The 22,917-nt window shown below is 34.9% G+C and overlaps 3 protein-coding genes and 3 non-coding genes across 7 annotated transcripts; 4 read left to right on the forward strand and 2 right to left on the reverse strand.

The window, feature by feature from the left end:
• The first annotated feature begins 1,454 nt into the window (after positions 1-1,454).
• Positions 1,455-9,027, forward strand: LOC147399338 (eukaryotic translation initiation factor 2 subunit beta-like). Of its 2 annotated transcripts, none has more exons than XM_086444647.1 (10): positions 1,455-1,602; positions 2,176-2,225; positions 2,951-3,059; positions 3,461-3,516; positions 3,614-3,668; positions 3,902-3,993; positions 4,494-4,639; positions 6,810-6,952; positions 7,523-7,608; positions 8,700-9,027. In XM_086444647.1, exons 2-10 carry the CDS (start codon positions 2,178-2,180, stop codon positions 8,775-8,777), a joined length of 813 nt encoding a protein of 270 aa, XP_086300773.1. In that variant the 5' UTR covers positions 1,455-1,602; positions 2,176-2,177; the 3' UTR covers positions 8,778-9,027. The 2 variants fall into 2 exon arrangements, with proteins under 2 accessions (XP_086300773.1, XP_086300775.1); XM_086444649.1 differs by having other exon boundaries at positions 1,486-1,602; positions 2,150-2,225.
• Positions 8,173-8,264, forward strand: LOC147399339 (small nucleolar RNA SNORD34). The gene has a single exon (XR_015179556.1). It is a non-coding gene; the product is annotated as a small nucleolar RNA SNORD34 (small nucleolar RNA).
• On the forward strand, positions 8,391-8,482 carry LOC147399340 (small nucleolar RNA SNORD34). The gene has a single exon (XR_015179557.1). It is a non-coding gene; the product is annotated as a small nucleolar RNA SNORD34 (small nucleolar RNA).
• A 1,605-nt stretch (positions 9,028-10,632) lies between the features above and the next one.
• On the forward strand, positions 10,633-13,964 carry LOC147399341 (mannan endo-1,4-beta-mannosidase 6-like). The gene is made up of 6 exons (XM_086444650.1): positions 10,633-11,000; positions 11,098-11,392; positions 11,657-11,851; positions 12,794-12,916; positions 13,006-13,217; positions 13,312-13,964. The coding sequence occupies exons 1-6, from the start codon at positions 10,819-10,821 to the stop codon at positions 13,727-13,729; spliced, it is 1,425 nt and encodes a 474-aa protein (XP_086300776.1). The 5' UTR covers positions 10,633-10,818; the 3' UTR covers positions 13,730-13,964.
• A 1,568-nt stretch (positions 13,965-15,532) lies between these two features.
• LOC147399342 (serine/threonine-protein kinase AtPK2/AtPK19-like) lies at positions 15,533-21,651 on the reverse strand. The gene is made up of 7 exons (XM_086444651.1): positions 21,493-21,651; positions 18,996-19,930; positions 18,452-18,534; positions 18,250-18,370; positions 17,975-18,148; positions 16,618-16,725; positions 15,533-16,124 (listed from the first exon to the last, which is right to left on the reverse strand). The coding sequence occupies exons 2-7, from the start codon at positions 19,677-19,679 to the stop codon at positions 15,831-15,833; spliced, it is 1,464 nt and encodes a 487-aa protein (XP_086300777.1). The 5' UTR covers positions 19,680-19,930; positions 21,493-21,651; the 3' UTR covers positions 15,533-15,830.
• Positions 21,652-21,872: 221 nt separating this feature from the next.
• TRNAR-CCU (transfer RNA arginine (anticodon CCU)) lies at positions 21,873-21,945 on the reverse strand. The gene has a single exon. It is a non-coding gene; the product is annotated as a tRNA-Arg (tRNA).
• Positions 21,946-22,917: the final 972 nt, after the last annotated feature.

Genomic DNA, 22,917 nt, shown 5'->3' on the forward strand with positions numbered 1-22,917 from the left:
GTGCATGTGGAGGGAGGGGACTACATGTGCCCTGGTGATTAGTGGGACGCTCCGAGAAGCCTGGATACCTTTGGATCCAAAAAATGAAAAAAATAGAAAAAATCTTTTGACACAAGAACCTCCCATAAGAAAATTGATGGGAAGCATAACTAAAGGACTTCTCAGTTATGAGATATAGACGTCCCTTCTAGCTATAGTTTTAGAGTGGGGTATCCCATTCCTCTTTACCCCTTCAACTTGATTGTCCTTCCTCTCCACCTCTCCTTTTGTTTTACCTCCCTTTTCAATAGTATCCCCTTCAACTTTATCTTCGCTCCTCTTTTACCATTTAACCTAAGGAGGATGTTCGTGTCCTTGTACTTCCTTTTTTAGATAATACCTATCCAACTTGATTATTTGTACACTTTTACCCCCGAAATCTCAAAGAGTTTTAATAGTATCCTTCCAACTTTATTATTATTTTTATTTTACCCCCTTAATCTTAGAGAAGATGCTCGTCCCCACCCCCCTAACGAGGAACCTCAAGAAGCAAACTTTAAAGGTCGCCCCACCCACAAATAGTTGTTAGACATGGGAGTTGAAAATCTACCTTAAAGTAATCTACAAATCTCATCCCATGGAGAGCAAGAACCTCAAGTTTTAAGATCATACCCGTGTGAATATGACAGACCATTTATAAAGGGGTGGTTCTATTTGCACACATCAAAATGACCAATTGTACACACTTGCTTGCGATACCCACCAAAAAGTTAAAAAAACCTAATTACACTCATCTAATAAATGCACTTGAATGCATATTGCTCATTACACCCACTTAAAGGTACCAAACAACTTCTTCTGTCTCACACACATTTCTTCTTCTTCTTTGCATCTAGAAAGGTTTTAATGAGAGTTTTAAGCTTTGATGTTACTTACTTTTCTTATCCTGACACTTTCAATCGCGTCAAAGTTGTTTACATGAAAAATATTATTTGGTGAATACTTATCGAATTAATTTTATAATGTTTAATAGAAAGTTTTGTTCAGTAAGTACTTATCGAATCTGTTTGGTAATATTTAGTAAGTACTTATCAAATTTGTCAAATCAAGTTCGGTCTAAATTTATTGAATAAAATCTGTCAAAAAACTTTGAGTTATTCAATTCAAAATTGTCGTTTTGAAGATTTTAATAGTGATTTTTTTCATCTTTCTTGATGATTAAATATAAAAAAAATAAAATAAATCTCAAAGAAATAAGATAACTTGAAAACTTAATCGCCATTGATTCAATCTCTTACAATTCTTAAAGAGGTGAATATGGAGAGAGAAAAGAAGAAGAAGTGGATTTTTTTATCCAGTAGATTGTGGTGTGTGCAATAAATAAATATAAAAGGGTAAAATTATAATTTGCCTTCTCTTTTATTGTTTTAAAAAAATTCACTTAAAATGGGTGCAATTAACCATCTAGGTGTGTGCAAATAGAGCACCCATTGTAAAGCAACCGAAGAACTAGACCCTCTTAAAGGAAAGAAAGACATATCAGCAAGAGGAGCAGCAGGCGATCCCATAATAACAAGAAAAAGTAGTGGATAACGAATTTCGATCTCAATCACCATTTCCAAGGTATATTATTCTAAGGTTTGCATTTTTTATTGGGCTTCAGATTTATGTGGTCTTATTGCATTTTTGTTGTTTAATTTTTCTTTATCTCAGACTCTTTTCGTCATGCTAAAATGCGTTTAGGGTTTTTGAATCCTTAAATTTCGTGGTTCTATGCTACTTATCCGTAGATTCTCGACATGTACTTTAGCTATTTTGTTCTGGATTAAAGTTATCGATCATTTTCGGTTGATAGTTCTGTAATTTGTTTTTTTTTTTTTTTCTGTAGTTCTTTTCAGTTTGGTGATGCAATCCATGCTTGTATTTTTTTAATAATCTTCTCATTCTGGATTTTGCATTTCACGTTTTAAGATGGATTAGGGTTTAATGTCTATGTGGATTTACTGTGATGCTTTTTAATCTCACATTATTAGGTCCTTTTTGTGTGTGTGTGTGTGTGTGTGTGTGTGTGTGTGTGTGTGTGTGTGTTGAGTAATTTAGAGTTTGCTTCAATAATAAATTTTCCTTATTTTACTGTCATGGTTTAGAGATATTTTATCTAATCTTTCAGTCTTTCTCTTCTTCGATTTGGAGTAGATATGGCGGAAGAAAATCCTGCTGTTGACATGAAGGACGAGGGGGCAGAAGTGAGTTTCCTTTCTTTTTTTTCTTTTTTCTCCCTGAAAAATATATTTCTTTAGGTATTTTCAGTTTTTAAATTGGATTTGTTGTTTTGTCAAGTTTGTTAAGTTGGGTAGTTTACAGGAGGATACAATAGGGTACGAATTGTTGTACATACGAACAAAGATGCAGATGATATAGAAATATGATGGGTCTCAGACCGCTTAAAATTTACGTGAGAAAATTGATGCTGGTATGGGTTATATGCTCACTAGGATGGAAAAATTCATCTAAATGTCAAGATGATTGATATCCCAAATCTTTAGGATATGACTTCAATAATGAATGGAAAAACTAAGAAGGGTAAATTTATAAATGAATGCATTATTAAAAATTTAAGTCGTGCATTGAACTACTACAGTTAATAAGACTTTGCAAGTTGAAGCCTGAAGGTTCTAAAAAGATAGGGGAAGACTAAAAAGAATGTGGATTGAGGTGATGATAGAAGATATCTTCAATTATAAAAATAAAAATAAAAAGTTATTAACACACTTGAATTAGCAAAAGACACTTCATTTAGGCAGAATTGATAGGAGGAACAAGATCAATTTAGCTGAACTGAACCCCAATTTTTGGGATAAAGCTTTTATGATGATGATGACAAATGGATGTTGATTGTGTTTTGGTCATGTAATTCACATCATGTATGTTACAATTGACATTATGATTCTCGTGAACCACTTCCTTGCAGCTAGCCCCGTTCGACCCTACAAAGAAGAAGAAGAAAAAGAAAGTTGTAATTCAGGATCCTGCAGATGATTCTTTGGATAAATTGGCTGAGAAAACTGAAAGCTTGTCTGGTATATTTAAATTCAACAAATTAGAATTTGTTGTCAAATTGAATATTCTAATATTTACGTTATTTTGTACTTTCTTTTGGAATGTCTTGAGTCCAATCATTCAAAACAGAATATGTACATATTTAAGCACATTATCTCAACACATGTCAAGACCTTTATGCTTCAGGAGGATCATTTAGAGTCCAAGTACTCAAAACATTAGATTTGCTCTTCTGTTTTTTTTTGTTAACTAATTAATTTATTTTTTTATTTTTATTTTTATTATTATTATTATTATTATTATTTTTATTTTTATTTTTATTTTTATTATTATTTTTTTTTTTTTTGGGGGGGGGGGGGGTTAAAATGCTTAACATTGCACATAATCATTCTTTTGGAGGCTTATGATAACTCATTTGCAGTTTCTGATGGGGTTGAAAATTCATTTACTGGTTTAAAGAAGAAAAAGAAGAAACCTGTAAGTTTGTGAATCCTACCTAAGCATGTTTGTAACAATATTACTATAACTTCTTTGTTTGCATGCAATATGAATTATGTGGAGTTCATTCTGGCAGGTAGAAACTGATTTTATGAATGATGAAAACGTTGGCGTTGTAGAAGATCTGGATGGTAAGGACTCGTATTATTTAAAGCAGATTTCATTTTTGTTGGTTGCACTTTTCAGGAGAGAAAAAAAAGAATCCTAAGATGTATATATTCACTTTTTATTAAAAAAGAAATGGTTTATGTTCAAAGCTGTTATTTGACAGTGCTAAATCTAAAAGGGTTTCCTTCTTTTAATATCTTCAATTAAATTATGATTTTTTTTTTTTAAAACTGACATAAGGTATTTCATCTTGTAGAAAATATAGGAGATGATGAAGAAGGAGAAGGGATTGTCCTGCAAGCACGGCATCCATGGGAAGGAAGTGATCGTGATTATGAATATGAAGAGGTATTTTTTTAATATTTTCGTTCACACCAAGCTGCATCTTTAGTCATCATGTCCATTCATGTTTAATTTTTTACTTAGACCAGGACATCTGCAGGTTAATATTTCAATGAAATAAATATTATGTTTGTTTAGTTTACTATTTATATTTGAGAATGAAATTTTGGGTATGAGTTCTTTCAGTGACAACTGACAAGTGAAGGAAAATATTAAGAACTGTGGTCGTGGGTGTGAATTGTTTAAATCTGGTTACTTAAATGTGAGAACACTATGCTTACCGCATGATCTAACTAAGTTTACCATAGACACCATTTTTTATTTTTTTTTTTTAATATCATAATGTTCTCTTATGATGTAAAAAAACTATCTAGAGTGCTGCAAAGAATTGTTTGGTGCAAAGACTTATATTGTGTATCCTTGTCATTAACGTATGCAAGAATATAATTCATGCCTGTGACTCACTATGTTATATATATATATATATATTTCAATTACTATTGCAGCTTCTAGGTAGGGTGTTCAACATCCTGCGGGAAAACAATCCAGAGCTTGCAGGAGATAGACGCAGGACAGTGATGAGGCCACCACAAGTACTACGTGAAGGCACAAAAAAGACAGTCTTCGTTAATTTTATGGATCTGTGTAAGACGTACGTTGAGATTTTTCAGTCTGCTCCACTTGTTTCTTTTATCAGTAATGTTTTTGCAAGGTTGCTGACTGTTGAGATAGATGACTCATTTACATTTTATTTTTATTTAGTATTGTTATTGTATCAGCACATGTGCATGATAGATGTTAATATATTTGGCTCCCAAACAAGTATACTAATTTTGCGGTAATGTAATTCTTCCAAGTCAACACCAAAGACGTGGATTTTTAGGAAATGGTTAAAGATGATTTAAAGATAGTAACCAATTATGAAGATAAATATGTATCCCATATTGTGAGATAAAGCAAGCGAAAAGATATTGACTGATGTAAAAGGAAAGAGATGAAAGCATTCAGGAACTTGGCAAATGAGGGGAGTGAGAAATGTAGACATAGACGTATCAACAAAAAAGAAAAAAAGAAAAAGAAATATGGGCATATACTATCAAAATATTCAAGCATAGGTTTGTAGATTTAGATAGATCAGGAAAGGTGTACAATCATTCAATAGAGAAGTAAAGCTCTATGGAAAAGACAATTACAAAAGGTGTGGATATTGAAGACAGGTAATGATTTGAGGTAAAGTCAGTTTTTGGTGTTGCTATTTATAAACATGAATGTTGATTTGGTCAATGATTACCAAGGCAGAGTCAATTATTGGCTTGCAAGTTGACCATTGATAGTGCATTAATTTATCATAGTGAAAAATCCCCTTGTTAACCTTTGTCGATTACTTGGCATACAAGTGATGGCAACATTTACAAATCAGTCAAGCCTGGGTTGCAGGTTTGATATCGTTGTAAAGTTATTCGTATTCTTTAAGCCTTTCACTATCAATGGATTATCTTGTAGAATTGGAAAGATTCAGACCAAAAGAAATATTAAATAGCTCTAGCGGTACCTTAAAACATTTAAACAATGTATTTTGTTTTCAATGTTCGGTGAACATTCATTGTATGCTTGTTGAATTTGTAAATTTGGTGCATGCATAGATTGAACATTGTTGGAATGGAAAGACATGGATCATGCTGGCAATCCCAGATAGTTGGGCTTTGTTGGTGGTGACGACTTCCGATAGAAGAATTTGAGAAGAATCAAGTCAAGTCTCAATCTGAGATCTTAGCAGGAATTTATAATAATAATAATAATAATAAAAAGAGTAAAAAGACAAAACGGCCCTTAGATAAAAATAAATAAATAAAGCTATTAGTAGAAAACAACTAGAACTAAAATAACAACTAGACAACTAGATTATTTCCAATACCAATTCAATACTGAATTAAATTGCAATATTGTAAATAGCGATATTTTATTTCTTTCAAAAGTCCCATCAACCCAAGCCTGCTGAATAGAAATAGACATTCACATCATTAACTAGTCATAAACTCAAGGAGCACCAAAATCATGGGCAAGAAACAAAAAATAGTTTTTAGGAAACTCGAGTTTGACTGCATAGTGGTAGTTTCTATCGAGCAACATGTAACCAAAACAACATGAAAATAATTTATTTACATAGTAACATAATAACAATTCACACAAACTAAAATACATGCCAAACTCATTTTTTTTACAAGTTGGGAAACACACTGACAATACCCATAATGTATTTTTTTTTTTTTTTTTTGGAGAGTAACCCATAATGTTTTATTGGTGATGACTTCCAATAATCATCATCAATAAAAAAAAATTATGAGTATTGTTGATTTATTTTCAAGCCTGTGAAAAAATGAGCTCTTTTGGTATGCATCTCAGTTTGTGAGGATTGTTGGTATGTTATTAAACCTGTAGATAAGTTGCTTTCATGTTGTTTTAGCTACATATTGTTCAACGGAAATTAGGATTGTTCAATCAAGTTGAAGTTTCCTGAAAATACTAATAACAATTTTTGCTTCTGGTTGATGATCTTGGTGCTCATTGAGTTTATGATCAGCTAACGATGTGGATGTCTTCTTATTTGGCAAACTGGGGTTGATGGGGCTCCTGCAGGATATAAAATGTCATCATTCATCATTTACACCATTGCAATTTGATTCAATATTGAATTGGTTGATGGATATATGGGCCTGGTAGCAATGCTAGAAGATATGCTATTTGATGTCAACTCTAGAAGAAAAGGGGAAAGTTTTCTTGCCATTTCTAAGTCCTAAGTTTTATCACATTTCATTTTCCAGGATGCATAGGCAGCCAGAGCATGTCATGACTTTCTTACTTGCTGAAATGGGAACAAGTGGATCCCTTGATGGACAACAGAGATTAGTTGTTAAGGGAAGATTTGCTCCAAAAAATTTTGAAGGGATTTTGCGAAGATATGTCAGTAAGTCCTTTTTTTTTTCTTGTATGGACAGTAGATATATAGACTTTCTTCCCTTCCTATTCCATTTTCTCCCAAGTGTTTATTTGCTTGCATGGCCTTTTTCTTTCTTTATCTCATACATTCCATACTTGCTGTATAGTCATGCTTTGTCTAATAAAAGTAAATGCCTATATACATCACTTTCTGGAGGAGCAAAGGTAAATCTAATCCAGTGATTATGGATGGTAAATGAATTTTAGGTCCTCGGATAGTTTTAGAACTCAGTCAGGAGGTCCAACTGCTCAAGCAGGGTTGTCCATGCCACAGATGATCAGGCTGAGACATGGGTTAACTAATTCTTTCTCTATATAACCATTATGCTGTGCCCTACAGTGTGAATTGGTATTTGGTTTGATATTTGATAATAAAAAACTCAAGCTGTGTTTTCAACCAATTGTGGTGACTGGTTTGCCAGAACCGTGGAGAACAACAAACTTGTGTATATCCTTTAAAGATACTTGTCAAGCTGTCCTGTCTCTGCTGCTATTATCAAATTTCGTTTTTCATTGTTACCTTTTACCGTGCTCCCAGATGAATATGTTATATGCAATGGCTGCAAAAGTCCAGATACAATTCTTTCGAAGGAGAACCGGCTGTTCTTTCTCAGATGCGAACAGGTAATCCCTTGTATAATCTGTTATTACCCAGACATTTTTTCTGGCCAAATTTAGTGTTCAGTCAATGTTTATGTTATACAATCTGTGTGACTTCGAATGTTTTATATTTTGTGAATGCTGTATTGTTAATTTGGATTATTTAAACGTTGGTCAACTCTGCTAATATTACTGTTTGGAGCACTTCTAGCTATATGAAAGGTACATTTATTTACTGTCCTGTGTAGTTATTTGTTTGCTGCAGAAATGACCTCATGGTCATTGATCAGGCTCGTACAAACAAATATCAGACATTCAGATTGAGTGGAGACCAAAATTTAGTTTTTGTTACATAATGCTTTGTTAACAAAAGAAAATGCCAAATAAAGAGGGAAGGTGTACCAAAATAAAAGGGGGTGAAAAAGTTCCCACCGATATATATATATATATATATATTTAAGGGGTTTTATCTACATTTATGTATTGCATGAAAATGGTGCTGATAAATCTTGAAATGGAGAAATCATTGGATGTTGGGAGGTGATGTGGATTTTGAGTACCTATTCTCAGTGCATCTTGTTCTTCGGAGGAGACCCGTGATGATCTGCAACGATATTTGCCTACTTTGTTTGGTTCTTTCATCCATGATGAAAAGAATCTGCCACCTTTCTGAGGCCTCTTTAGAAAAAAGAAAGTTGGCTGCTTGCTTCAATCAAGTGGAAGAGAGATTTTTGGACAGTTTTTTTTCCTAGATTATTTTTTTGTTGAGTACCTTTCTTTATTTCATCTTTGTTTTTTTCTTCGAACGAGGACCTTGGTGATCTGCAAAGATATTTGCCTACATTGTTTGATTTTTTCGTCCATGATAAGAAGAATCTACAACCTTTCTGAGGCCTCTTTAGAAAAAGAAATTGTTGGCTGCTTGCTTCAATCAAGTGGAAGAGAGCTTTTGGGCAATAATTTTTTCCTAGATTTTTTTTTTCTGTACTGTTGTCTTAGTAATAGTGTAATAGAATGTTGTAAGCAGGAGACTGCACATTCTAGTATGACATGGACTTCAAAAATTCCCCTAGACAATATCATTTAATTTTTATTTTTTTGGGGACCTTTTGCAGTGTGGCTCTGGGCGATCAGTGGCTCCCATCAAGGCTGGTTTTGTTGCCCGCGTTGGACGACGCAAGGCTGGCACATAAGCTGGGCAGGTGTCTCATTTTTAGTTGATCAGATATTTCTCCCGAAGTCTTAGACTTTTGCTGAAGAAAATTGCATGTTATCAGTTGAGTTCTGGTTGAGAGACTTCATAGCGTAGCAAGAACATTTTTTTTCTAATGTAATATTGAATGACGAAACTCATTTTAGCATCACTTGGCTCACTAAGGTTGTTGGAATCCTGTTAAAGACATTTGAATTTGCTTTTAAAATGAAAGACCTTTTATTGTAGAATGGTGATTACTATTTGAAATTTATAAATACAAGGATATTATCAAAATGTATTGTAGTAGTGATACTTGAGAGAGACGGAAAGGGGTGATGATGCAGCAGCAGCGAGGGTAACAGATGGTGACAGTTGGCAACAAATTTGATCATTCAAGGTGGTCCAGTTCATGTTCAAATTGTCAAATTTGGATGTGCATTATTAGGTGACAGAAGCGGTCCCCTGCAGTGTCTATTTTACTGAGCTTTCTTGATTTTTGGTACTTTCTTACTAGTCTCTGGTCTCTTGGTTTAGTTGATTCACGGAAAAGGACTGAGGAAAAATAACACAATCCCAAGTAGATTTGTATTATTTTGGATATGGGAAGAAACTGGACGGTTGGATCTTATATATATATATATATATATTTTTGAATCATTTTTGTCAGGGTCAAGTTAAATGCTTGTTAGGATTTTTTTTTTTTTTTTTTCGGATTTGGGTGTTGTTACTTTCAGAGTTGGACACCTCGGGATTTAGTGCCTTCTTATCTCTTAATTTAGTTTTCTTGCACACAACACGTTTTTAAAATGCTCAAACTTGTCTGTCTTTTGATACACACTTGTCACTCGAAACGCAACTCTCCCAACCAATATAAGAAGAAATGGAATCTATGTGGGATCCTTGTTCACCGAATTAAGATTTTATTATTATACTTCCACTCCCAGTTTCACCATGATTACCCGTGAGGAGGATAGGTAAAGGTTTAATAGCTCTAGTGGTCGTAAAACAATATTTAATTAAAATTTTTTTTTTTATAAGTCTTTCCGAAGATGATTTGAAATAGCTCGAGTGAATACAAGTTACCCCACAAGAGAAACCTGAACTTGTCAGATTCTCTCTCCCTCTCATCTGCATGTAAGGATCAGAGGGTGGCCTTCACTCTATTTTGATCATCCATCCATCCCTCGTATACATCTACATCACATCGAAAACTCTTTTGGACTAGCTGAATCAAATCGGCAAGATCAATGATTTCGTAGTCACTGGATTTGAGCCCATGCCCATGGATGGATAACGAGCCCATGATGAAACATGGATGATTTTGAGGATTTAGTCCTCCTCGGATTGGATACAAAATAATATTAATGGGGTGTCAATGGGTGGGTCTAAAGAATGCCACGTGATCTTCGTCCAGTAGTGGATGAGCAAAATTATTTTCTTCCTTTCCAAGGTAAGTTACATTGTGATGAATCAAAAGGGGGTGCTTTGCAACACTTTAGAAGTCTTTTGCCTTAATAAAGATGTTAATGACGTCATTTCTTAGACGTAACAGTGATTCCTCTTTATTTCACACTTTAAAGGAAAATGCTGAAATGACAACAAAAAAAAAAAATTTACTGCTATTCTCACAAATCTGACGTGGGATGTGCACATAACCATAGATGTGTTTCCTCGAGATACGAGTAAAAACCATCTACGGTTATGTATGCATGTCCACGTCAGAATTGTGAGAATCGGAGTAAATTCTGTCACCCCTGCACGACTTATTTTGTGAGAATTCGGTTTTGCTAGTTCCCACCTAACATTGTTTATTTTCTAATTCATTTTTTTTTTTTTTTTTTTTTAAATCTTTAATTCTCAAGGGGATGAGGAACCTAAGCTAGAACTCAGCAAATTCTGAAAATTTCTTTGCTTCCAAGTCAAATATCATGCCCTCTTCCATACTCTTTCTTATGTTTCACTTTCAACTCTGGCTATACTTATATACACATGTAATTCAAGAAAAACAAAATTGAGTTGTGATTGAGTCACTCAAGAAGATGGACACCCACAAGAGAAAAACCAGTTGTTTCTCACCCCTTCTCTTGATGATATCCATGCTTTTGATTTTTGTTGAAATATCAAGCTCTAATGATCTTGGTGTAAGTGGAGATGATGAGTATTTTGGATCAATAGTGGAGAGATCAGAGAATCATTTCTCTTATTCTGAGGGAAATCATGGGTACAACCCACTACCAGTAAAATTGATAAGTTTATTTAAATATTAATTCACATATTTCGATTATTTATAATTTATTATTTATTATTTATAATTTTAGGATTTATGATGATTCGTGGAGTGTGCTTGGAGTTGGAGGAGGTGGGGAATGGGAGATGGTGGAGAAGAAAGGGAACCAATTTGTGGTTAACAACCAACCATTTTATGTAAATGGGTTCAACACCTATTGGTTGATGGTATTTGCTGCGGATAAATCTACTAGAGGTAAGGTTACCGAGCTCTTCCAACAAGCATCTTCGGTGGGCCTGACTGTATGTCGGACTTGGGCTTTTAATGATGGCGGATGGAAAGCCCTTCAGAAATCCCCTTCAGTTTTCGATGAAGACGTCTTCAAGGTACTATTACTCTATCTCACTATTCACTCTATTGGGCCGGCCATCAATAGTTTGGATTTGGGATCTGATCTATAGACGGATATACGGCCCGGCCCGTTTTTTTTTTAAATAAAGGGATAGTGATGAAATTTAATTTTCAGGACAAGAGGACTCATTTTCTACCGATCCAAAATAATGTGACATTGGGATAGTTTTGTTGATTTTATTTTACTAACTAGAAATCCAAAATTATAGTCCTTATTTTATTTATTTTTGGAAGCGTAGGCACTGGATTTCGTAGTTAGTGAAGCGAAGAAGTATAAGATGAGGCTTATACTTTCATTATCTAACAACTGGGAAGCATATGGGGGCAAAGCACAATATGTTAAATGGGGAAAATCCGCTGGCCTCAATCTCACATCTGATGATGATTTCTTCTCAGATCCAACACTCAAAAGCTACTATAAGGATTATGTCAAGGTATATTATTATTATTATTATTCCTTTTTATTATGTTCCAGACTTATCACTGGATCGGATAATATCCGTAATCAGATCCATTCTTATCTGAAATATACGGGTCAAGATCAAGGAATTAGGTTCCAAGAAGGAGCCTGTCCAATAATATATAAATTAATGATGTATATTTATTTGTTATATTTTATTTAAGAATAATGCTGACCTCAAGCTTGTACCTCACATCGCACATCCTAGCGTGAAAGTGTGTAGAAACCATGGATGCTTGTCATCTAGATACGAGTCAAAAAGCATCCATGGTTCCTACACACTTTCACGTCAGGACGTGCGAGATATGAGGTATAATCTTGAGGTCACTCTAGAACGAGTTTTTATTTAAATATTTGTATATGTTGTATTTTTAGCAGGTATGGAATGTGCACTTGCAACTCAATTATCAAGTTTATTCAAAATTATGGGTTCTTGTCTTTTCAAATTTTGTTATTAGTCAAGAGAATTTTGAAAGAATAATTTAAAAGTTTAAAGTAGATAATCTTGTTATGTCATCCAATATATTGGAAGTTTTTTTTTTTTTTTTTTTTTTTTAATTTAAAAAAATTAACTTAGATTTGTTCTGTAGATTTATGACAATAATACTCATCTTGTTGTAATAGTTTTGTGTTCAATAATACTTACTCTTCTCTCGATATTATGGTAAGATCTTTACTTTTATTAATAATTAATCAAATTGGATTAGGATCGATCAAACAAAATTGTTGGTTTCAGATTTGAAATGGTGGATCGGATTGTATCCAGATAGTGTCTGGTTTTAATAAATTTATTATGATATCAATTTGGTACCAATCCGATTCAAATCCCATCCAATTGCCACCTTCTAATTGAACTCCTCTAATATATATATTTTTTTAATCTACAAAAATTACTTGTTCTATCTTGGGGAGGCAGACGGTTCTTACGAGAGTAAATACGTTCACCAACGTGACCTACAAGGATGACCCAACCATTTTCGCTTGGGAATTGATGAATGAGCCAAGATGCCTTTCGGATCCATCTGGTGATAAGTTGCAGGTTTGATTATTTCAACAATCAGCTGAGGAAATAATTGACTCTAAATTCCAATAAATAAAATTTATGTAGTCGTCCCATTGATTTTGTAGGAATGGATAAAAGAAATGGCAGTGCACGTGAAAACGATCGATCCAAAGCACCTATTGGAGATTGGATTAGAAGGATTTTACGGTCCTTCAACACCGAGCAGAGTTCAAGTTAATCCCAACACATTTGCACAACAAGTAGGGACAGACTTTATTCGGAACCATCAAGCTCTTGGTGTTGATTTTGCATCTGTTCACATTTATGCCGACTCTTGGTGAGAAATACATATTGGAAAAGTAATGATTCTCTAGTATGCATAATTAAAATTAAACCACAAATTTGAACTAATTGAACTTGTTGTTGTGTAGGATTTCACAATCAATCTCGGACGCTCACCTCCAGTTTGTGAAGTCATGGATGCAAGCACATATCGACGATGCTGAGAAAACACTTGGGATGCCGGTGGTTTTTGCAGAGTTTGGAGTATCTTCCAAGGACAACGGATACAGCTCGTCGTACAGAGACACATTTATTAATACAGTGTATAAGATAATGTTGGAGTCAGCAAAGAAAGGAGGGAGTGGAAGTGGTAGCTTTATATGGCAGTTATTTCCAGAGGGGACAGAATATATGAATGATGGGTATGAAATTGTTCTACCAAAGTCTCAATCAACAGCCAACATCATCTCTCTTCAATCTTATAGGCTTAGTCTCTTCAACTCCCTGTGTGCTTGGAGGCGTAGTTGGGGTTGCAAGAAGAAAGATGCTTTGGACACATTTCTCTAACCATTCCAAATTCCATATATATATATATATATATATATATATATATGAACTGAAATTCAACTGCTTGAATTTGAGGAATCATTAGAGATATATATATATACTTGAAGTATATTTATGTAAATAATATATAAATATATTACAATTCTAATGAGAGAAGGATGGGTATTGTTGTCTCTGTATTATTACATTACAATGAGAGATTGGTGTGGATATTATTGGCGCAAATACACTTAATTAATAGCAATTTATTTTTATTTTTTAAAATTATTTTCCCCCGTGAAAAAATGCATAAGAAAAGAACTTAAGGGGATATCTCCAAATACATCGAATTGTTAGGGAAACCATAGGAAGATCAAGTAGTTAATCAAATTATTGCAACGAAGGGGAAATCAAGTGTTTTTTCGGCCATTTTCTATTAGCCTCTGATAGAAGACCACATTCTAGGGTATCTTATCAGTTTCAAAACCGAGGGGTGCCTCAAATATTCACCCAAACCAAGACTCATATATCTATCTAAATTCACTGAATAATATCACCACTCCCCCTTGTCTTGAATGGTTGCATGGCTTTAATAAAAAGCACTTTGTCCATGGATCAAGGCGCGGAGCGGTGTAAAGAGAAAGAAAACCCAAAAAAAAAAAGAGGTATTATAAAATACCTCATTCTTTTCCTACCTCCCAACCTGGTGGAAAGGTATATTAAAAAACGAACGCTTAGTCCTATTATAATCTTAGTCTACTGCGCCCATTTTGTTTGTCTTTGGGCCGTATTGTGTTTGGTCTCTTTAGGCTCAGAATGAATTTGAAGATTATGAGTGTTTCATGATGGGCTTGAAAATATCTTGCCCTACGTTACAGGTGACCATCTTGACACTGGCCATTAAGACTCAAAATTAGTGGATTTGGATCAAGTCTAATAGGGTTTGGATCATAATAACGTTGACCCGTTTAACATAATTATTAAATAAGTCCTATCTAGGTTAGTGACGTCAACCTGTTTAATTATTTTGTCATTAATGTATCATTCAAATCATGAAACATCGGATGTATCTCAAATATCAATAATTATTTAAGGTCTTTAACATTTTCAGGAAAGAAAAACACTTTCCTTAGCAAGGCGGTAAGGAAAGTTTCTGAACTTCATTATCTTGTGGCATCCAAAATGCCTTCTTTGTTCTAAAAACGTTGGAATTTTTTTTGATAGTAGAAATGAACTAATTTTTTTTCACATAAGATTAGAATTTTACTAAATTGGTTACGTGAGTTAGGTCATGTTATCTATTTAATAAATGTTACACTTATTTAACAAATGTGTCGGGCTTGGATTTAAATTTTTTACAAGATTATTAAATAGGTCGGGTTTGAGTTGGGCAAATTTTCAGAATACCCTTACCTCACAAACCGACCACAGACCATGATGGCCTTAGCAGCACCTATCTTATCCCTTGTCAATTTGGGTATATTATTTAACCATTCAGAGACAAATGGACATTGCATTCGGCACAAAATGTCATAATGCACTTCAAATGCCTCAAATCAAGGGACCCAAAATGACAAATGACACTCTTTTGGACCCTATGAACAACCCTTCATCAAACCAGTAAAGACCAATTTTCAGGAAAAAATTGAGCAGTCCAATATTGGAAAATTTTAAAGGTCTTAATTAATCAAACGTTATTGTGTTGGCAGACAGAACAAAAGAATACTTTTTTCATTATCCGGCTCAACATTGTTCCATATAAAGACCAAACAAAGTTGATAAAAGCAGATAGTAGGAGCTAGCATTGTAATGTAATCCATTAAATTAAAATATGCCCAGCTAAATATCCCATGGGGCCTTGAAGCATAGCTTAAAGAACACTAAGCAGTAATGCATGATTACAGGGTGACACCTAATTGCATTTGTTCAAAGAATGAAGGAACCTCGAAGGAGTTATTCTAGGCATCTGAAGATTGTTGATATTAGGGGAGGATAAATAATGTCATTGTCAACACCACAACGTGAAAATGGAAACACAAAATAGGATGATTGTCATTCATAACCACCACCAACTCACATCAGCGCGCCTAATTAAATTTAAAGAGAGAAAATAGGAGGTAATTCAGTCATTCCTCTGAAGAAAAGAAGCAGCAGGCCTCACGTAAGTGAACCCCTTGAAGTTGGTGTCGCTGGCAGTTGGGCTCGAGGCAGGAGAATCTAACAGTGACATGTTAGTCCAACGCTCCTCAAAATTGGAGGTACAGTGTTTCCCAGCAACTTCAGGACGAAAACTAGGCTGGATCTCCCGGGCCTCCAATTTCTTCCAATTGATTGGCTTGAACCATTTGTGGAACTTTATCTCCTCGCTCCCACTTGGCCCACTTCCGAGCCGCTTGCTTGCTTCCTTCTGAAGCAGCTGCAACCAAAAGAAAACCAGTAATGTATTTTTATTTTTATTTTCTTTCTTTTTTCGGTTTCCCCACCAGAGGATAAAATGAATGAAATAATAAAAAGTAGGAATTGCATTTGGGCCAGGGCACGCTCTGCGCAACCACAACAGCCTAAAAACCCATCAAATACGACAGCCAGTATGTACATCATTAGATTGGGAGCCAAGCAGAATAAATGCAAACTAAAAGCCATGCCCCTGCCCAACTTATTCATCTACAGGCCCTAAATTTAGCCCAATCACAAACTGGTGGGACTATGAATGAAGCCTAAGACTGGACAAAATAGCAGACCAGGCAAACCCATCAGACCAAGCCAGCCCATCACACCCCTAATGAAAAGCTGGTACAGATGGGTGAGAAAGTACATGGTTGCATGCAACATTATCAATATCAGCTCAATGGAGGAAAGAAGTTAACATTGAGGAATTGTAAATGTAGTATAGGAAAAGTAGATTTTACCCCTTTCAAAAGGGAATGTGCCTCGCTAGACAAAAAAGGGGGAAGCTTGATTTTATCCTTTATTATCTTCTGCTGAATCTTCTCTCGGTTACTTGCAAGGAAAGGTGGCTGCAGAGGTAGAATCAGAGCAAAATTATGAGAATAATAATAGTAATAATAAAAAACAATAAATGACGGAAGCAATTCGATGAGACATCAATGAAATGGTAAGATCTGCAATTTGCTCTTAAGGTACTGAGGCTTTTGAATAGCTTGCTTGGAGGGATAAATCGTGGTAAAGTATTCTGATTAGCATTTTTTAATAAATAAAATATTTGGTAATGCAAAGAATTTCAATAAATTCTTATAGGTGTGCTTCTTGAAACATGATATTTATTTGCAGCTTATTTGCTGGCTAATAAGGCAATAAAGGCATTAACCCTGCTTAGATCGTTTTTCCCCATTGGGGATTTACCAAATTAGCACTAATTTGAAATATTTCAACAAAATCTGCACATATCTTAAGGGTTCTCTTTTTTATGAAGTATAAAAAAGATCGGTATTTTTTCAAAAACTGATCAAAGAGAGATTCCAAACAGCCTTTTTTTTAATATCCAAAAGCAGAAAGTGTTCTAGACTTCTACCACAATTTCATTAAACTTCAACTTCAGCCAACTGTGACTATAACCACCATTTTTTTAAGCCTTCTCTCAACTGTCTAGCATCAGCTTGACAACTCTTGTTCCTCTATTCTATTCTATCCAAAGCCCTGTCTTTTATCGACTTAAGTGTCTTAGTATCTGCTCGTACTATCCTAATCCAAGTTCATTTTGTTCTCCTAAATCTTTTAGAACCTTCCACCTGCCCGCTCCTTGCATGTTTTTTTTTTACTAACTGATATATAACAAATGATATGCCTACTCAACCAGTAGATGACTCGACAGATGTCAGCAGGCATTCCAGCAGCATGATGTTGACACGTGGCAGGGGTGCCGAGTGTCAACGTGTCCCAATGAATCAAGCAAGGAAACATTCAGAAATTCGATGTGGTGGCCCTACTGTATAAATATTATCTTATCTTCTGGTACCATAGATATTCTAATTAGCATTCCAGTGACTCATGGTACATGAAGGAAACTTGGTGTTGGATGGCTATCCAAGTTAATGGAGTACACTATCAATACTCCATATAAAAATCCAATAGAGGGCGGCCTGAACGTGTCACATCAACAGATACTTGGAAATTGTAAGTGCCAAGGTAACATTGCATTTCTGGCTCTTGAGGCATGTGCTTGCCTTCCCCCACACATGCCCACATTTGTACAGTACTTTTCAGACATCTTAAAACAATGCAACCGGATTGTAGAAGTACACTAACCTTCCCAGTGAGCATCTCAAACAACAGGATTCCCACACTCCACCAATCTGCAGCTTTATTATGGCCCTTCCCCATAACAATCTCAGGTGCCATATACTCATATGTCCCACACATTGAGTTTGACCTCACATTCTCCTCAAATTGCTTTGCTAGGCCGAAATCAGTCAACATAGCCTAAAATCAAAGCACAGGTAAAATCTCAGTGGCTTGTGAGTTGTGACTGTACCTATATAAGAGAGAGAGAGAGAGAGAGAGAGATGAAAAATGATTCTTACATGACCATCCGCATCCAGAAGGATATTTTCTGGTTTGAGATCCCTATGCATTATGCCATTTGCATGCAGGTGAGAAACGGCGGAAACAATCTCAGCTGTATATATGCGTGCCAGCTCCTCTCTAAAACAAATCAAAAGTGTTATTTTTCCTCACACTTTGGGAATTCTCACAATCATCCAAAACATTAATCTGCGAAAGTACCTGAAGAGACCATGACGGTAGAGCTGAAAAAACAGGTGACCTCCATTCACAAAATCCAGTACAAGGTAAAGTCTATATTTGGTCTGCTAAGACAAAAATAAACCAGCTTTATATTATAATTATGTATATAAAAATCAGAAAATCGAACAATTTGATCAAGGACCACTGACATAGTTAGCGTAAAGGTTGCTTGCCATTGAGAATTTTTTGGCAGGGGAAATTTTAATTGCATTAATTTATAAACTAAGAAACTTCAAATAATATTATACATCAAATTAGAAAAATCAAAATACCATAAAACTTGGTATGGTTCAATGTTTAGGGAGAAAATAAAATAACTTATCGCAAGGTAAATAATTTCCTATGATAAACTAGACTTTTTTTATCATATTTTAGATATTTCAAAATAATTTAGATAAGTGACAAGATATATTTATATAGGACAAAAAACCTTTTAACCAGGTTACAAGATCTTCAAAACAAAAACAAAAAATTGAGAGGATTCCAACCGTAATCACAAAATGTAAATAGTTTAAGTCATTACTTGGAAAGAGTATCTAAGCTGCACTATGAAGGAATGGTCTACTTTTGTCAAAATATCCCTCTCAGCTTTCATGTATTCCGAATGATTCTTTTCCATTATCTTATCCTTACGCATGACCTTCATTGCATATATTTGAGAAGTACTCCTCATCCTCACTTGAAACACTTTTCCAAATGCACCTCGCCCAACAACCTTCATAATTTCAAAATCTTCAAGTCCTACAGCCAGGCTCTTGAAGGATTTATCCTGGTGGTCAGGGTTCTGTACATCATCATCATCATCGTCGTCGTCATCGTCATCAATAGAAGGTTCCTCAAGTTCTTCCAATGTCTCTCCATTGACACACTCTATGTGTTCCAGTGATTCATCTGTTGGGGTGAGGGTGAGCTTGCTGAGCTTCAATGATTGACTAACACAAGTTGTTGGCCCCACCAAAGAATGTGACCGCCGGTTGTAAACGACCACAGTATCATCATACAATAATTCATTTACATCTGGTACAGAATTTCCAGAATCCACTTCATTTGAGACTTCAACTGGCACAGGACCAAATACATCAGAAAAGTCAAACTCGTCGAATTCCGATACATCAGCATCGGGAGGTCCCACTGATAGATGCAGCTGGCACTGTAAGGGTTTGCATGTGTGGGTCCCATTCAAACAGGGTATTTGAGAGAGAACCATCTTGCTAAGTATTAAATAATAATCACTGGCATAGACAGGTCTCTCCAAAAGACTCCAAGATGCGAACGGATGAAGGTGGACTTTTAACAATGGCCTTAAATAATTGGTAGTTCACGTGTGCAGTAGATGTTCCAAGGAATTTTGGGAGTAAGCAAAATAGAATCCAGAAGAAGTCGTTTTTGTTTCCCGATTTACAGGAAACGTTGGATGCTATAACACTTCTTGAATTCATGAAGAGCAAGTAGTCAATGCTGCAGGGCAAGGTGAAGATATAAAGTTAGTAACATACAAGTATGCAAAATTCGAGATCTTTTCCATAAATAAACTAAAATTAAGCATAAAAGAACTTCTTTGGTTAAAAACATACAAAAAGAAACCAAAAGTATAGAGAAAGTTCAAATGACAGAGTATGGCTACAACACATTAAAGTGGGTCCTATCAAAAAAATAAATAAAGTGAGTCAGCCCAGTCACAATGGAAGTGGCTCCTTCTCTGCTTGCATAAAGAGAAAACCAGAAACGCACCAATGGCTAAGTATTACAAAAGGATTGAAATTTCAGCCTATTGAGAGGAATATAGTTATGTGATCCCTACAATAATAACATGAAATGGACCCGATCATATGGGCATCATTCTCAGTGATTATAGGGAGCATCACATATTTCCTCGATCCCTTGTCAGCTGCGATAATAGATAAAGAATATTTTTCTAACACAAATAAACAAAGATAGAGAGCGAGAGAGAGGCATAAAATGGGATGCACATGGAGATCTTAAAATCCATTAAATCGGAAAAGAAGGGATGTTGAAGTATACTAGTATTAAACGGTACAATTTCATAGAGATTTGTGGGCAAACATGAAATTGAACCCACAGAGAAAGCATATGTTCAAAAAATAAAAGGAAATTATAAATAAAAAAAATAAAAATAAAAAAGTGTTTGAAGAAAGTAAAGAATAAAAAAGGGCATCCACAAAAAATATCAACAAGCTCAGATCACATGCCTCAACTAAATGAGAAATAATTATGAACGTTCACTCCAAAATGGAATTATAAAGCACAAATATAACAAGCTTTTGAAAACTTGAATTCAGAAGGAGATTATTAAAAATTAATAAAAGTACTTAAATTGTTTCCATTTGAGAAAGGTGCCAATATAAGATCATAAATGAAGCAGTAGAAACCCTCAAAAACTATAAGCAGTAAAAGGCACAATAAAAGGGAAATTTTTAACAAAACATACCTAAACCTAAGATCTAAATAAAAATTTTACATGCCCCAACAAGATCAAATATCCAACTTTTAGAGAAATTCGCCAATTTTACTATTATCGTTACTTTACAAAACAAAAATAATAATAATAATTGGAAAGAAAACTTAAAAAAAAATACTAGAAAGAGAGGGACGTGTACAAGAGATTAGGGAAAGAACTATGAAAATTGATAAGATCCACGACCACAACGGATTCCAACTCAACATTGGGACCGAAATCCATCAAAGTCGGTGGATTTAATTGATTTAAATAAACCCTAGATCCGTAATCAACCAAGAAACGAATCAGAATATAATAAAAGGCAGAAACCTTAAAAAATAGAGTTGAAAGAAAACTGAAGAGTAAAGATATCACCGAACACATTCGATTCAAATGGGGAAACAGGATTAAAAGCTAATAAAAAATAAAAAAAATCAAATATTTTAGATCTATTTAAACAAATCCAACAATTCATGACTGAACGAGAAACGACTTCAAACAAAAAATCGAAACGAAACCCCTATTAAACGAAATCAACATAATCGAAGGAGAGAGATCTAACCTTTTGGAGGTTGCAGAGTCGGCGAAGGGAATTAATTGCCTTTGAACGTCGTTTCAGAGAGTAATAATCTACGCGCGACTCACTTTTACCACATATATATACAAAGCCAAAACTGAATTCCTGCCAAAAAAAACTAACACGTGGCCCAATGTGAATGGCCAATTAATTAATTCCAGCTAAGAATAGGCTTTCCTATCCGTTCCGGATTTGGAATATGCTTTAACTTGATGTTTGAAACTTTGGTTCGAGTTGGTTTCAGCGCTAAAAGTTTTCTGAATGACGATATTACCCTCGTTCACGTTTTCAATAACAATGGCCTTTTTGACCGTGGTCTTCTGAAAGATAAAATGGAAAAGTTGTACATCATATAAAATGCTAAACGCGCCAGGTAGGGGTCGAACCTACGACTTTCTGCTTAGGAAACAGACGCTCTATCCACTGAGCTACAGGCGCCTTATTTATGAGAATAACTCTACAAAATATTAATATCAAGTTTTAACATAATTTCTAAGACAAGTCTAAAGGGATTGTTGTATAACCCAGCTTGGTCCAGATTTTTTTTTTTCCCTACATTGTGAAAGTCGAGATAACCAATCCCAAAGAGGAATAATGAATTCTGGGAGCAATACCCAAGAATGGTGAAATTTTGGAAAAATAAAATGGTAACGAGGAACTAGCACAAAAGTTGACCCTCAGAAAATTTTAGGATCCACAGGGATTAGTGAACTGTTAATAGGAACATCTCAGGATCTCACAACCTTCCTAATTTATGTAAATTCCCAAAACAACTTTGGTTTTATGCAAAAATATTTGAAAATTTTCATTTCAACTAATTCCCAATCGGTTCAGTTGGGTTGGGTTCCTATGGCTATCGGATCTTGACTTTTATCCAATAACAAATGGATTACGTCTAAGATCAGATCATAGCTAATCTGTAATTAATAAATAAATAACAGATACATGATATCTTAACCAAGTATGTAGAATAATTTACGTATTTCCTCAAAACTTATCAGATCGGATTCCTATTGGATTGGGATATACAGTTGGTCCAAAACAAATATGATAGATTATCGGATCACCCATGACAGCCCCACTAGCCCCCAAGTTGCTTTCTCGCTGCATTCTTTATTCAACTGGTTGGCCCTTTGCCAATTTGGTAGCCACCATCCAAGAACAAGATACTAAAAAAAAAATAATAATAATAATAATTGAGCAGAAAGTTTGATGCACTAATATTTAGTGTGCCAACCGCATTTTTAACAAAATCTTGATGTTAAATCCGTGCCTTCTTTTGTCTTACACATCCTCCTACCCAAATCCATCCATCCCCACCCCTTATATCATGTGCTGCTTGTGTCATGACTCCACGTATATGAGGGCTTAACTTACCGCATAGCGGACACCTACATGCTTTTGAATTTG

The sequence above is a fragment of the Akebia trifoliata genome, chromosome 6, assembly GCF_017979445.1.
Source record: "Akebia trifoliata isolate Shusen 1 chromosome 6, ASM1797944v1, whole genome shotgun sequence".
Lineage (NCBI taxonomy): Eukaryota > Viridiplantae > Streptophyta > Magnoliopsida > Ranunculales > Lardizabalaceae > Akebia > Akebia trifoliata.

Coding starts and splice junctions, on each gene's coding strand:
- LOC147399338 (XM_086444647.1), top strand. CDS start 2,178: ATGGCGGAAGAAAATCCTGCTGTTGACATGAAGGACGAGGGGGCAGAA. Junction 3,517..3,613: donor AGAAGAAAAAGAAGAAACCT/GTAAGTTTGTGA, acceptor TCATTCTGGCAG/GTAGAAACTGATTTTATGAA. Junction 3,994..4,493: donor GTGATTATGAATATGAAGAG/GTATTTTTTTAA, acceptor TTACTATTGCAG/CTTCTAGGTAGGGTGTTCAA.
- LOC147399341 (XM_086444650.1), top strand. CDS start 10,819: ATGGACACCCACAAGAGAAAAACCAGTTGTTTCTCACCCCTTCTCTTG. Junction 11,001..11,097: donor TATTCTGAGGGAAATCATGG/GTACAACCCACT, acceptor TTATAATTTTAG/GATTTATGATGATTCGTGGA. Junction 11,393..11,656: donor TCGATGAAGACGTCTTCAAG/GTACTATTACTC, acceptor TTGGAAGCGTAG/GCACTGGATTTCGTAGTTAG.
- LOC147399342 (XM_086444651.1), bottom strand. CDS start 19,679: ATGGTTCTCTCTCAAATACCCTGTTTGAATGGGACCCACACATGCAAA. Junction 16,726..17,974: donor TTGAGATGCTCACTGGGAAG/GTTAGTGTACTT, acceptor CTACCTCTGCAG/CCACCTTTCCTTGCAAGTAA. Junction 16,125..16,617: donor CACATTCCCTTTTGAAAGGG/GTAAAATCTACT, acceptor TTTTGGTTGCAG/CTGCTTCAGAAGGAAGCAAG.